Below are 15,392 nucleotides of genomic sequence, written 5' to 3' on the forward strand. Positions count from 1 at the left end.
CAGCCAGGGACCTGTTTTGGGCTGCCACGGACTGGGCAGTCTACTGTGAACAGCTCTCAGTAATTCATTATAGCATGAATAGTAAACAAGACTGTGGGCTAGATGGGATTACAGTGGACGCTTTGGTTGTCTAAAAATCCTCCTAACTATCAGTCGAAAAACACCTGTTCATTTTCACTGGACTTTGATCAGGCAAAGCTAACCAAAAACCCAAGAAGTGATTATTCAGTGGTCTTTTTGTTTTTATTCACACATATACAGTGGAAGCCCGACTTAAGAATACCCCGTTAAACGAAAAATTCAAGTTACGAACGCACTGAACGGCAAAATTTCTGCCCGTGTTACGGCAAAATGCCCATGTTACAAAATCCACTGGCTCTGATTGGCCGAGCCCACAATGCCTTCCGAATCATGTGACAACCCCTTGGCTTTTGTAATTGCGCTTTGCTGTTCCACTTGAATGACGTATTGTTATTGTAGTTATCAATTAGCCTATTGTTCAGCATCGCCTCACTCAAAAGGCGCGATGGGTGCTTCGACTTCGACGATTTTCGACTTATGGAAGACCCTCGGGAACGAATTAATTTCGTAAGTCGGGGTTATATATATATATATATATATATATATATATATATATATATATATATATATATATATATATATATATATACGAATGTATACATGTTAGTTCTAGTTAGGTCCCACACAGATGAGACAAAAAGGCTGCAGCCTATGAAGGCATGTGCATGTAAACAAGCTGAAAGTTCTGCTTTCTAGAGAAGAGAGAAAGAGGTGCAACTGTGTTCAGGTATGAACTCTGATCTCAGTGTGATATATTTACCCTGTAAATCCCCCTCAGTCTTAAAAGGGAGCTACAGATGAAAGCAAAGAAAACAGATTACAGCAGAAATGTTAGGCGATGAGGTGGCTTAAGGTTCAGCATGGTATGTCTAATAATTTGTGTGCATGGTAGGTGTTACTTTGTAATGAAGCATTGCACAAAATTCATTCTGGCTGAAATGAATAGGCAGTAGGTACGCTACACAACAGTGAAAAGATTGCCGGTATCTGTTGATACACTAAGTGTGTTTAAGTGAGCGGTCTGATTTATAATCTTTTCTCTAATGAGAGCCATTTTTCATCTGTGAGCTGTTTATATAAAGTTAACCTTCGAGCGTGTGCGAGGGGAGGAGGGATCATGTGTGCATGCATGCCATGCATATGCTTACAGCATGTGTGTGTGTTTTAATGGACAGGGAGCTTCACAGATACTTAGGAATGAAATGGCGATGACAGTATGCTCTAGCAAGCAGCTGAGTACTCTGACATGACAAAGAGGGATTACTAATGAGACACAGTGTAGAAGTTTGGAATAATCCTTAACAGTGGTACTGCCTGCTAAAAGTGTTTAACTGCTTAAATATAGTATATACTCCTTTAAGACATTCACAACTGTAAAAGTGCCCAGACACTCTTCTCTGGAAGCTCCATGACTTATGGTTTCAGGTATCTGTTTAAGATGTAACTGTAATGGCTTGAGATTAATTATTTCTCCTCTTTTGGGCTCTAGCACATTCAGGATAACGACATTTGACAATTATTTGCATCTTTTCTCTCAGTGGTAAAGGAAGGAAATTTGAAACAAAGCCTTTTCTAAGACCAAGACACATTCGGCTGGTATCACAAGTTACCTTTGCAATTTCTGCCAGAGATAATTTCCTCTGGAGTTACTACACCAGTGCCTCTAGCTATCTTAATACACATAAAGACTTCATTGCTGCTTCTAAATGAAATGGCACTGACATTCTGCCCCAGGAAGATATAAAGCACCGAGGAATGAAATTACAAGGGTATGACCATATGCTCAAACGGGATGTGGACCACTGCTGTGTGAGCGACAATGTGTGATTCTAATGAGGCACAACAGAATAAGAAATGGTTCCAAACATGATCAAACTGTGAGGTTTTTTTGTGAAGTTTTCTTCCCGATGGAGCTGAATGCAGGTACTGATGAATTAAAAAGATGAAGCACCTTGGACGGGACTCAGAAAGTGCCACATTACAACCCCCTTCATTTAACTCCAACTTATGAAGGAAAATGTTTGTTTAAATCCATCAATAATTAATCAATAATAATCAGGCCCCATCTTAAAGACCTCATTGTACCATATCACACAAATAGAGCTCTTTGCTCTTAGACTGATAGCTTACTTGTGGTTCCAAGGATATTTAAAAGTAGAATGAGAAGCAGAGTCTGCAGCCTTCTAGATGCCTCCTATGAGGAACCAGCTCCAAGTCTGTATTTAGGAGATAGACACCCTCTTTAGTTTTAAGATTAGGCCAGAAACTTTCCTTTTTAATAAAACATATAGTTAGTGGTGGCTCAGATTACCTGCAATAGATCTTGTCTGATATGGGCTTCCTAGGATGCACTGAGTGTTTCTACTTCACTCTGCTTTTAATCATTAGTTATCATTAATCTTTGGCTTTCTTCCACAGTGTGTCTTTTGTCTCACTTCCATCACCCCCAACTAGTTACAGCAGATGGCTGCCCCCTTTCTCACATCCCTTTCTGTGCCTCGTTCTGCTTAGAGGTTTCTTCCTGTTAAAGGGGGTTTTTCCTTCCCACCGTAGCCAAATGCTTGCTCAAATGGGATCGTCTGATTCTTGAGGTTTTCTCTGAATAAAGAAACTTCTTTAAGTTTTTGAAACTTCAAGGAACTTAAAGACAAAAAATTGACAAGATCAATAACATGACTGTTTCAAAACAACAACTTAAAGGGAATCCTTAAAGGGGGGATTAGAGGGAAGTGTAAGAATAAAACTATCATTTTATGACAAACATGATCCATTAAGAGCAGTTTCAGAGATTAGCATCCATCTCATTGTATCCTTATACTTCTTCTATCCACAGTCACCAACAGATGCACATTTCCTAGCCATAAAGCTGCAATCGATGTATTCATATCAATCTTAGCACCTGTTTTAGTTGAACTTGCAGAACACTGACTACTTCTAGACTGACTGAACTGGCAGCTCGTCAGCATCCTCAAAGATCAGGATCGCGACTGTTGGTCTGCTTTCAGAGGCAGAAACAGCTGTAGTGGATGGTTTGCTGCCTAGCTAGAAAATAGGGGTGGGTTTTAATAATCGATTCATCGATTAAAATCGATTCTGGCTTGGATAACGTGATATCGATTCATTAAAATCCTGAATCAATTTTTTTATATAAATGTATTTTGCCCAAAATTCCAGAATCTCAGGTGAAACGTCACAAAATTTTGACAACCACCAAACATTTAAAACAGTAAATGAGAGCAGGTACACGGCTTCTGCACAAAGACGTAAACACAAAGCGTGGACCCGTGGATCAGAATCAGTGAGATGTCGCCTTTCTCACCCGACGGCACGGACACGGTCGGGGCTGAAAGCCGACAGCTCGCTGATTCTGATGTTTCGGCGGTCCGCTTTGTGTTTACGCCCTTTTTGCGCTGATTCTAAAGCTGTTAGTTTTATCAATCTCCAAACAATATTGACCGAACCAGCAGCAAAAGAAGATCCAAACTAAGCTTCACGTAAACATCGTCATGGACTTCCTCTTACTTTTGCTGTTTTATACTTGCTGTATACCCTTTACATTGCATTTACAGCCAATCTGGAATGGCACATAGCAGGGTTATTAAAGCATTGATGCATTGCAGGAGCCAGCTGGTGGGTTGAGTTTGTGAAGAGGCTCTCCAGCTGCAGTTTCTGTCATTATGGCAACGCTCCACACCTCGTCGCACCACAGTGCACTTATTTCAACACAACGGGGAAAGAGCATCAGCATTATATCAGCTGTGCCACCGCCGCAGAGAGAATAGAGTGCCAGGAGTCACAGAGGAAAAGAAAATGGACTGATAGACGGCTAAGAGAGTAGGGAGTCACCGAGGACTTAGGAAAGCTTGTTGTTGATGCTCCACTGTTACTTTGTTTTGTTTGTGTATTTCTTCCTCTTTCTTTGTCTCCGAGCTTGGTAATTCCCCATATTCTCCAGTGGGAGGGGATCATGGAAAGTTACTCTAGCTACACCAAACATCTAAGGGAGAAGTTCAAAACGAGGCTATGCAAACAAGTACTTCTTTCTATATGACCTACTTGGCCTTTCCTTGTTTCCTTGTTGCCGTCTTGCTTTTATATGTGCCAAATTGATTAGAAACTGGCTAAATAAATGCAAAACAATACACAGTTTCAGGATTGGGTTACTTTTTAAGACATCTATCTATAACATATCCCATAACGTATTTTCTATCACTTTCAAAAGGTGAGTAAACTCTATTTCAAAAGTGAAAATTTAGTTCATTTTTTGTTTGCCCTAGACTACTTTTAGAGTTTACCTTTAAGTAACTCTTTTCTTTCTTATCTTATCATTTTTTTCCTTCTCTCCCTCTTGGAGCTCTATTGAGGCTTTAACTGAGACAGCTTTAAAAAAGAAAAGCAATCTTGCTAAGATAATGGGAAATAGAGCAATTTATTAAAAAATGCAAAGATATGTTGAAATTCATTATCAAAAACTGAGACTTACAGGTCTAACTTTCCAGATGGTATTGCAAGGTGGATCAAACTCCATATCCATCAGTTTTGACAAGATTCCCAACACCACTGGCTGAGATACAGCCCGAAACCATTTTAGAGCCTCTACCTTGTTTTACAGATGAATGTTGACACTCACTGTTGTACCTCTCCTGTGACATGCTCTGTACATATTGATGAGAATTTGAACATTTGACTTTAAACAGTTGACCTGTTGCCACTGATTTTCAGTCCCATTCTTGTGTAATTTAGCATACTTCACTCTTTTCTCCCTGCTTCCCTTCATATTAAGAATGGTTTCTTGAAGCCAGCTTCACAATAAGATTTCAGCAAACAGTATAGATGACCAGGTGCATCTCCCCAGTCCTATGTCAGATTTTTTTCCCTATTTTACAATTTCCTAAAGACATGACCTGCAATAGTCCCGTTTCCAGAAGCTCATTAAGGATACTCTGCCCACCGTGCATGCTGAGATATGTTAAGGTCTTGGCTAATAGCACTTTGGGAATCAGCTTGTTGGTATTTTATGCCTGTCAAACTGTATTATCTTTGGCATTTTTGTAGATTCGACAAAAGAGGGAAAAAAAATGGAGCAAATTTTGTGTGTTTGCAACAAGCTGCTAGTAACAAAGTGCTCAACGCTGGTTCTTTTCTAAGTCTGTTATTCATCCATTGAGCTTGGTGCCTTTTTATGTCTTTTATGTTTTGTTTGATTCATAGGTCACTGATAAGCAGCTTAAGAAACATAAAAACATTCCTGTGAAAATGGTCAAACCAGCAATTTTCTGAAGTAATATATATGTATGTAGATAGAGAGAGCGAGAGCAAGCAGTATCAGCAGCAGTTATACAAGCAGAAATACTTGTAAGAAGAAAAGAAAAGTGTCCGTATCTGTATTTGTCCCTTCTTTCAGGCACTGAACTGTACCCTCCACCTGCTTCCTCTCCCATTCTGTCTCACTCTAAATAACGCAAACTTGAGGTGTGTGGTGGTGGACTCCCCTGTGGTGCTGAGGCCAGGGTAGCAGCTGTCTCTATCAAGACTCTCCTCAGAGCTGTCATGGCCTGTCTGCTCCTCAGCTAATCACTTCCTACAGGCCTGCAGCACGGGGGCCGCTGCTGCTAATGTCATCACTGACTGGTCTGGGAGAAGCTTGCAGAATTAGCATGATGTAGTTTCACATGGCGATGAGTGTGTCTTTCCGTGTATGTTAGAGTGGTAGAGTGCAGGTGGTTTTAGCTGGCGGCTCAACGGGTGTGCAAATGCCTCAGGTAGTGCAACATGGGTCACGCATTATCACATACACACACACAAGCACAGACACCGTAATTGCTGCCACCTGCCAAATCACATTTGCCACACAAGGAGTTACTCGTCTGTGCGTAAAAAGCTAATGGCATAGTGTGTCACACGCCAGCATACATGGTCGAATGAAAGTGGCCATTTGTGATGACACATAATTCACTCACTGGCATGTTCCGCGGAGGTAAAAATAAAGCCTCGATGGAAAAACATCCTGATCCAACAAAATCATTTTTTTCTGAAGACTTTAAATATTTCTTTTTTTGCCACATGGTAGATGTTTTGCTTGAAGGTTCTGCTGTGGTCAACGTTAGCAATTCACTGAAGTAACTGTCACAAGAGATGATTATCAGTCACTTCAGCCATGCAACAAATTGCTAAATACACTTTGCATTGTAAGGCTTCAGAGACTATTCAGAATTTGAATAGCCTGAAACAGAAAGAGATTGATAGGTACAATTAGATGAGAAGAGGATACAGGGTGATGGATAACAAGCAAACGGAGGATTGGAAGAGATAAAGGAGGTTCAGCTTATGGCAAGAAAATACAATTTCCCTGAGTGAAGGCTGACAATGTTGGGAATAGAAGGTAAGTTACCTTTTCATCCACTGTTGCAGTGCCCCTAAGCAAAGCATTTGGAGTCACTGAAAAAGTACAGCCGATAGATTTGCTTCCTTAACATGTTTTTACAGGACAAACATCCAATCATTTTTTAAATAGTGCAGATTGATACAAATGACATACTCATACAATTCACTTTTTCTACTTATAGCCATGATTTAAATACACAAAGGGATGGTCTCAGGGAAACTGCACATCTAGATCAGGATAAGAAGAAGAAAATGGTTGGATGCATGGATGCATGATTGGGTGGATGGAGTTCTAAACTGTCAACGATATGAACCAGTTTATGAAGTGGCAGGTGAAATATGTCTTAATTAATCTGTTTGAGATTCAAGTGTGTGGTGTCATGATGCCAGGATCCAAAGAGCTCTTGAAATATTTTGAATTAATTATGTTACCTTGAGGGAAATCAACTACAAGTGGTGTAGATTTCAAGCAACTGCCATTACATTCAGCACCAACAAATTCAACTCAGGAAGACAAGGATGCAGAAAGACGTCTCCAAGAACCCTAATGTGCCATCACAGGATCTGCACATAACTTTAGTAATTTTTGGTGTCACACTGTATCTATCTGCTGTCTGAGCTATCTTAGCAGCACAATTATTTTTTTCTTGCCAAAGCAACAGTAGACTTTGGTACAGTTTGGTGCAGGTCAAACAGAACTTTTCAGGAGATGCTGAAATGCTCTGTTTGGCCTAAAGTATGGTGGTGTAAATGTTATGGCTCAGGACAGCTTTGCTACTTATCTGATGGAAATTTACAAGTTAGAGCTGCTGTCTGTGAACAAATATGCAAAATTTATCTCATATCTTTCCTAAAGGGGAACATATTAGTTTCTGACGTCAGGGCTTTTAGACAAAAACCTTCATTAAAACGCTTCATTAAAAGACCAGATTTCATGATCAAGTGTTTGTCCAAATGTGTCTAAAGATCAGTCATTTCTGTTGTGTGTATGTGTTTTTTTATCCTCTGTGTGTGTTCTAAATATAAAATAACAAGATAGCTGACAATCAAGACTGTTTCTGTGCAAAGATTTATCCATGGAAAAAACGGAGGAAAAAACCTTGACACAGCATTGTCTTGTTTAGCCTGCTTTCCCTGAAGATACTCATTTGACTAAAACAAGCAATTAGGTTTTTGGTAACACTAGCTAGCTAATTGTAGGGTGCTTTGGTACACCACCCACTGGGAGGCCTAAGGGAAATGATTCACAGCTGGTAATGGTAACATAGATGTGTCAGGTAGATTGCCTACATGGCCAAAGCTCTTTAAACAACTGAACATTGCACCGACAGCAAATGCGCTTTTTGCAGAGCTCATCACAAAACAACAGGCCTCCGTGTCATGCCGTAACAACTTCCACTTTTCAGGGAATACTTTTAACAACATTTTGAACCTAGCTGCAGAGATTTGGGCCATTCAGCCACATAAGCATTAGTAAGGCAGTGAAATTGGTAAGACCTGCAGCTGATGATGCCATTCATCCAAAAGATGTTAAGTGAGGTTAAAGGAAGGGCTAAATACACAGCAGACTTGTCTTTTGTTTTCCAGAACACTGTGGGAAAAATCTTTTTTTATGGAACTTGCTCAGTGCAGGGGTCATTACTAAGGTAAAACAAGAATAATAAAAAATAAACAGGCTAAGATGACAAGTAAGCAAAAGTAGGCACACATAACTTAACAGACTTAACAGTAGTGTACACTAAAAAGGCTGATAGAATACCTCAAATGAGGAATGAGAAATCTGGAGATAAAATAAACAATTACAGAGTCACACAGACAAAGATGTGAATAAGAAGCAAGACAGAAGGCGTGACGCTTCAGTGAGGCATATAAAGGCAACTGGTGCCGCCACAGCGCTCCTTACCCCTGCGGCGCATGTAGCAAAATGAAGCTGAGGAGAGGGACAGTGGGAACCGAGACAAGAGAGAAGAGTTGGGTATGACTGACTAGAGCAAAATGAGGTGACATGAAAAGAAAAGAGACCGAAGACAGACAATGAAGGAGCGGAAGAGTGTGTGTGTGTGTGTGTGTGTGTGTGTGTGTGTGTGTGTGTGTGTGTGTGTGTGTGTGTGCGCGCGCGCGCGTGTGTGTGTGTGCGTAGTGGGGGCGGGGGAGACAGGGGGGCTGATGAGCGAGCCAAAAATGTGACAGGCAGATAAGCATGGGACTGTCAGTGACTGCAGTGATTCCACAGCATTATACAAGCTCCATAATGCCATGCTTACCTGTGTGCATATCTACTGTGAAGTGAAGTACAGGCCAAAGCACATCTGCCACTGTTTGTGAACTCTCCTTTGAGCATGTGGCTCTAACAAGCTGAACATTTGTCAGCAAAGCCAGGAAGCATTTGTTGTTTGTCAATAAGCAAGGAAAGGCAGCAGCAGTCCACGGATGTTGTATAAGCAATGTGTGTGTGTGTGTGTGTGTGTGTGTGTGTGTGTGTGTGTGTGTGTGTGTGTGTGTGTGTGTGTGTGTGTGTGTGTGTTCATCTGAGCAGCCCTCAACACCACTTTATTTAGCTTGTTAGTGCTACTTCTGAAGGTTATGAGAGCCAAGAGCCTTCGAGTCATTGTGCTTTATGCCGGCATTTAATGCAGAGCTCTGGACACAGTTCTGCAAATCGTTTTTCTGTTTGATTGTTCATTTGTTTTCTTTTGTTTTTGTTTTGTTTTTTTAATTACTCCAGTTTGCTCTGGGACCACATGTCCATTTGACTGATGTGATTAGCATTGGTTTTCCCCAAGGCCGCTGATGAATGCATGACTCTGTGTTTTTTGAAACCAGGGGCTCTGGCCCTCATCCCAGAGGTGGAAGAAAATGCAGTTAGGTCCATCAGTTTGCTTGTTTTTTCCTTTTTTATTTATTTATTTATTTATTTATTTCAAATATATAATTTTCTACACCACTATACTGGATTCTGAGGTGACTGTAGCTCAGGAGGTAGAGCAGGTCATCTACTAATCAGAAGGTTGATGGTTTCATCCCTGGCTGTTCCAGTGTGCATGCCAAATATCCCTGGGCAAGATACTAACCACAAGATGTTCTCTGATGCATCCATAGGAGTATGAATGTTTGCAACTGTTAGATAGAAAGCACTTCAGCAGAAGCTGTTATGGATGGGGTAAGTTACATAAAGCGTTTTGAGTGCTCAGGCAAAGTAGAAAAGTGCTACATAAGAACCAGTCCACTTACCATTCCAAATTAATCAACAAGTGACACAACACGCAGAAGATACTAGAATTGAATGACAAGCAGTTTTATGTGTGTGACATGAGGACACACATACACAAGAGAGGACAATATTTGTTAGGAAGAAAGCCCCAAATAAACCTTTCACAGAGGGGGGCCAAATCAACAATTTGATATTTTTTTAAAAGAATTGATAACAGGAAGGCCAGATTAGACTTTGTCGAGAATATCTAAAACAACCTACAAGATCAGACAAGATTAAAAATAGCAGAATGAATTATGTGAGGAGAAAAAACTAAAAGGAAAGAAAGCTCATGTCAAACAGGCTGCCATTAGTGTTTGTTGATAAAGTGACTCCTCATACAAATAGAAGGATGAACTGTGAAGTGTACGGTGTTATACTGTCCTCAGATTCAGCCAAATGCTGCAACACTAACAGCGCAGCACTTTGCAGTACAAATGGATAATGACCCAATGCATACTGTAAAAGCAACCCAAGGGTTTCTCAACGCAATGGCCAAGTCAGTCACCTGATCTCAACCCATTAAAGCATGTTTCTCAGTTAGTAAATACAAAACCGAGTGCAAAGACCCACAAACAAGTCTCAGCTGATGGTAAAGCCCAAGCAGAGCATCTCAAGGGACAAAACACAGTATCTTGTTATGTCCCTGGATTCTAAACATCAGGCACTCATTTAAAAATGTCTGAAAGATGTTAGTTTGTCCAGTTACTTTTGAGCCTCTGAAAATGTTGGACTATGTGTACCAATTACTATAAACCCTAAACACTAAAAACAAAACTTTAGTTAAACCCCCTGAATTAAATATGAAAGTCTGCATTTCAATCACACCTTGAATGTTTGATTTAAAATTCTCCATAGTTGTGGACAAAGGCAAAACAGTCAGGTCCATAAGTTTGGGGGCAATGACAAGTTTGTTGATGCACAAAAAAAGATTATTGTAATATTTAATAAAGGCCTTATTTTATTGTATGAATATGTTTTTAAAAAATAAGCATTTTAGAATGTAATGTTAAATGTAAAAAATTGTGCAGATTAGCTCAGAACTCTTTTCACTTGCCAAACATCTGGAGGATTGGGCATTGAGATGAGACAACAAAGCCAGTGGTGCTAAAAAACTGGGTTAGATGCCTACCTTTTGAAATACAAAATCTTATGAATATAAAACAGTGTCCAATGCTTTATTGCAGTTCTTTAAAGTAGGAGAACGGTCTGCTATGTAATTACAAATGTCTTGGGAATGAGGATGGAATAGGAATGTAGAACATGGCTGCTGCTAAAAACTGCAACAGACAAGCTGATTTGCACTGTTTTCTTTTTCTGCTGGGATAAAAAGGATGCCAGTCAGAAGTCTGCATAGAATATAATGTAATTATCGACAAAATGAACACGTATTCACAAAAATACTAAACCGAGAGATTGCAGCATTACGAGTGTTACCTGGGAGATAAGTCGGGTCACAACTCTTATTTTTTAGAACTGTAACCTTTTTTGTCAACACTGAAACATATTCTCCTTTATTTTTTCACGTGACGATATCTGGCACAACACTGCTGTCAGCTTTGAAATGTTTTATATGCATCTATAGTCACGATGCTGTCCTCTGTACCTTGCTTATGTGACAAGACTTAAATTTAATATAAAACTGTTGATACATTCTGTTCTGTCCATTAGTTTTTGGACAGTTGCACATATAGACCAGCACAGTTTTAATTGAAATAGTCAAGATGTGATTGAACTGCAGACTTTCAGCTTTAACTCAAAAAAGTTTCATAAAAGAAGTGCAATCATTTTTTAGGACTTGCAGCCATTTTTATACATAGTCCTTTTCAGACGCTCAGAAGTAATCTGAATTGAATGACAAGACGTTTTATGGCCAAATGAGGTCTCTTCACTTATTATTTCATGGCAAATTATGCATATAAAACATGTTGAGTTGATTCCAAGCGTTGAACTTGTAATTTGTAGTTTCAGCTTTTCTCTGACATCTCAAGATGAGGTCCGCAGAGATGTCCATGCAAATAAAGGAGGCCATCATTAAACTGGAAACCCCAAATAGAGCTATGAGGGAGATAGGAAAAACTTTAAGAGTGGCAAAATCAACAATCTGGTACATAGAAAGACCACAGAAGACAACTAAAGTGCATGACTGCATGACTATTTCTCCTTGACTGAAATAAAATCCTTTGAAATATCCATCCAATAACCAACAAACTGATTTTTTATTTAAAACACTCTGTTTAGGTGTACAGAGGCAAAATTTAGAGAAAAATGTGCCATTTTCCAAAAAACCTACCAAACACTGTTTCCACATTAAGAAACTGAACGGGATGGTAACTATGAGCAGTATAGGATCACATAGTCTTTACATGTACTCATAATGCGATGATATAATTCCTGATCAAATGCAGTGAGGTAGTTGAGTGACTTGGTTTTATCTTAGAATATGTCAAATCAAATCTGAGGCCTTTTTATTTCCAGAATTGTTCTTGGTTTCTTAAAAATGCCCCCCTGCTACCATTTCAGGGGTTGTGTGACAAAAGCTTTGTCATCTAAGTAGTCAGGTACTGAAAACTTAAGCACATCCACAGTATCAGTATGACATTTGTTATCAATTATATACTCTCAGATTAAAAAATATGGATGTTTTTGTTGCCTCGTAAAATCTTATGAGAGCCAGTATAACAGTCATGATGACATCTTCTTTACTGCCACTCTGCCAGCAGCTACTGAGTAGCAAAGATGGCAAAATGGAAGGAAAGCAGTAGCAAAAGCTATGAGGGAATGCAAGAAGTTGAAAAGATGGGCTGGATAAAAGCAGAGAGGAGGTGGAATAGCAAATTGTACCATGATAAGAAATGGCAAGCATTGATGAATCACTGCTCTCACAACTGCCTTGGCTCAGATGGTTGTGAAATGTTTAAAATCTGGTTAAATCGTTTGAAATATAAGAGCCCACTGAAGGCTGCAGCATGCTGTAATAGATTTGAACACGCCAGAATCGGAACACAGACTAGCCTGTCAGTCATGTGTTAGCTGCGAAGGTTTCACTGCTTCCAGGGAGAAGTGGAAAACCTTTGCTTAACCTCAATTACAGGAAATGATCTCTAATGGGTTTCACTCCACAAAACTTCAGACTTCAACTGAGAATGCAAACCTGACTCTGCAGCTGTGCTTGCATTTAAAGAGGAAGATCCAGGCTACCTACAGGGCACATAAATGTGGAATCCATGCAAGGAATTTATATATAATGGTTGTTTATCGTGGAAATCTTCCAGTCTGCTGGTCAACGAGCAAATCTGCTGGCAGAAGTCAGGTGTAAGAGCACTGCCATACAGACAATCGGATCTCACCACCCACTATAAAGTGACTGGCACGCTCACACCACTCAAAAGAGTCCACAGCTAGGAAGGCCCACCCATCCCCACAGCCAGATATTCCCCTCACGCCAGCTGACAACCCATGTGCGCCTTCTAGCGGTGTTCCAAGTTTGCGTGTGCGTGCACGCCTGCAAACGGTGACCTTTCGTTCACTAAAGCACCACTGTGACTTACGGTAGAAAACGTATTCTGTGTAGCTGGACCAGATCTTGTCCTCTGTGTGCTGGTTGACGAACGAAGCTGTGACTGACGAGTTGCAGGCCACCATTTGGAAACCACACTCCGACAGCATATCAAAAGCTCTCTCCAGGTGCTTGAACTTGAGGTAAAACCGGGAGGTGTACCGATCCGGGGTCCTGTCCGGGTCCCTGCTCTCGTTCAGCGTCTCCCCAAACACTTCTTTGGCAAGGGCTACCCTGCCGCATATTAGTATCCGAGGTACCCTCCTGAACTTGGCGTCACTCTGACTCTCACGGCCCATGGTGCACGACCCTCGATACCCCACAGTGATGAACCCGCTCTTTCTGTCCGCGGGAACGAGAGAAGGTGGCGGGCACTGCCGGTGGTCGCTACCCTGGGACCCATCTTCATAGTCGCTGTGGAAGTAGTCGTCCGGGCTTTGCTTGATATCCTCAGGGGTCAGCAGCTTCACCAGGTCGGGCAGCTGGAAGTATTCAGCCTCTTTTCTGAGCCTCCCTTTTTCCGGGAAGTGGTCCGGGAGGACAACTTGCTTATCCCGGAGGTAGTCCAACACGTACCGGAATAAAAAGCCATCTCTGTCAATGAAATATCGACCCTTGGGGTCTCTTGCTAAGTCGTTAGATGCGTCTTTTTTAGAAGAAAATAGCTTACCGAGCAGCGAATTCGGGGTGCTCACCAAAGTTGAGTGACGCGTGTAATAAACCTGTCCCCCGACGTTTAATTCAACAACATCTGGGAAACTGTTCTGAACTGATGCCTGCTCTTTGGGATTAGTCCTGCAGTTTAGACTCAGCGCCATCGTTTCCGTCATGAACAGCTCCAAGCAGGCTACACACCTCTTTCAACCACAAGTCTCAAAAAAGAAAGAAAGAAAGAAAAAAGCGATGGGTCCGTGTCAAAAGTTGCCCGAGCTGTGCCCCCTGTTATTTTGACGCAGGACCTCCAACTTCATCTCACAGCGATCCGAATGAGCATTTTTCATGGCTGCATTGCCATTATCACCTACCAGTCTTTAACAGTTGTCGAAAATGGAGAGGGAGATGTCACTTCGTAGTCTCGAATTGGCAAAACTGAAAAGAGCAACTTGAATGGAGTAAAGAATCGTCGTTGAAAGAGAGGATGAGTGTATTCTGGCGCATCAAAAAGCTGACTGCATTAGTGGTTGTGGGACTCCCTTCGCCTCTGGGAAAAGAGCATTAGCCTACATGGAAAACCAGTGAGTGCTGGAAGAAGGCTATCTGACCGGATGGAGGGGGGGAAAGCACTTGCCTTGCTTGCCTTTTTAGTTTTTGAAAGTAACATCCAATAGAAATATGTCCTTTTCCACAAACGCACGTAACCAGAAAAAAAGTCCAACAACTTATTTTAGAATCTAGCCAGAAATGAAAAAGGTGCAAATGCGACGCTGTCACTTTTCTCTTTTTGTTTTGTTGTTTTTTTTTTCTTTAACTTCCTTTCAAGAGCAGACGATTTTGAAGGTTGTAGAGACTGACAGGAGGAGGAAAAAAGCCTTTCAGTGACGAGAAACCTCGCAGAGATTGCAAACACAGTCCTCTAATCATTTTGTCTGTAGCTTGTCACAACATCCAGACATGTCGCCTGGTGCGCGCTGATTTAAAGTACCCTCCTATTCATTAAAAAAAAACACACACACAATAAAACCCATATACGACTCTTTTTCTTTTCTTTTTTATGTCCTGAAGAGGTGTTAAAACCTCCGTTTGGATTTCTTTTTCTTTCTTTAAAGCAGTAGAAAGGACCGAACCACTGTTGGCTGCATTACCGGGAACTGTCCGCGGTACTGAAACGAGCATCTCTCTCTCTCTCTCTCTCTATCTCTCTGTTTCTCTCTCTCTCTCTCTCTCCCTCAGCCCCTTCCCCCCTCCCTCAGCACACACACACTAACATACACTCTCCTCACTCTCCTTCGCATACACTTGTACCGCCTCCCTTCCCCTACAGAGTTGGGTGGTGTCTTCAGTGTTGCCCCTTCTCTCCTACATGTACCCGCATGAAAACGCAGGCATCTGTGTAAGTAAACCCCGCATGTGAGCAAAAATCATTTGTACCTATTTGAATATACAGCACACTAAAGTTTG

General features: G+C 41.0%; 1 protein-coding gene and 1 long non-coding RNA gene across 2 annotated transcripts in view; both read right to left on the bottom strand.

Annotated features, from left to right (window-relative positions):
• kctd16b (potassium channel tetramerization domain containing 16b) overlaps positions 1-15,166 on the bottom strand; it is a 93,172-nt gene extending 78,006 nt beyond the window's left edge. Inside the window, exon 1 of the mRNA XM_040032161.1 lies at positions 13,267-15,166. Coding sequence (XP_039888095.1) covers positions 13,267-14,104 — 838 coding nt within the window. The 5' untranslated portion in view covers positions 14,105-15,166. The remainder of the gene's footprint in view (positions 1-13,266) is intronic.
• Positions 2,254-5,118, bottom strand: LOC120733766. Its single transcript, XR_005695901.1, has 3 exons — positions 4,981-5,118; positions 4,119-4,124; positions 2,254-2,264 (listed from the first exon to the last, which is right to left on the bottom strand). It is a non-coding gene; the product is annotated as an uncharacterized LOC120733766 (long non-coding RNA).
• Positions 15,167-15,392: the final 226 nt, after the last annotated feature.

This window comes from Simochromis diagramma, unplaced genomic scaffold (genome assembly GCF_900408965.1).
Source record: "Simochromis diagramma unplaced genomic scaffold, fSimDia1.1 OVJJ01000216.1, whole genome shotgun sequence".
Taxonomy (NCBI): domain Eukaryota; kingdom Metazoa; phylum Chordata; class Actinopteri; order Cichliformes; family Cichlidae; genus Simochromis; species Simochromis diagramma.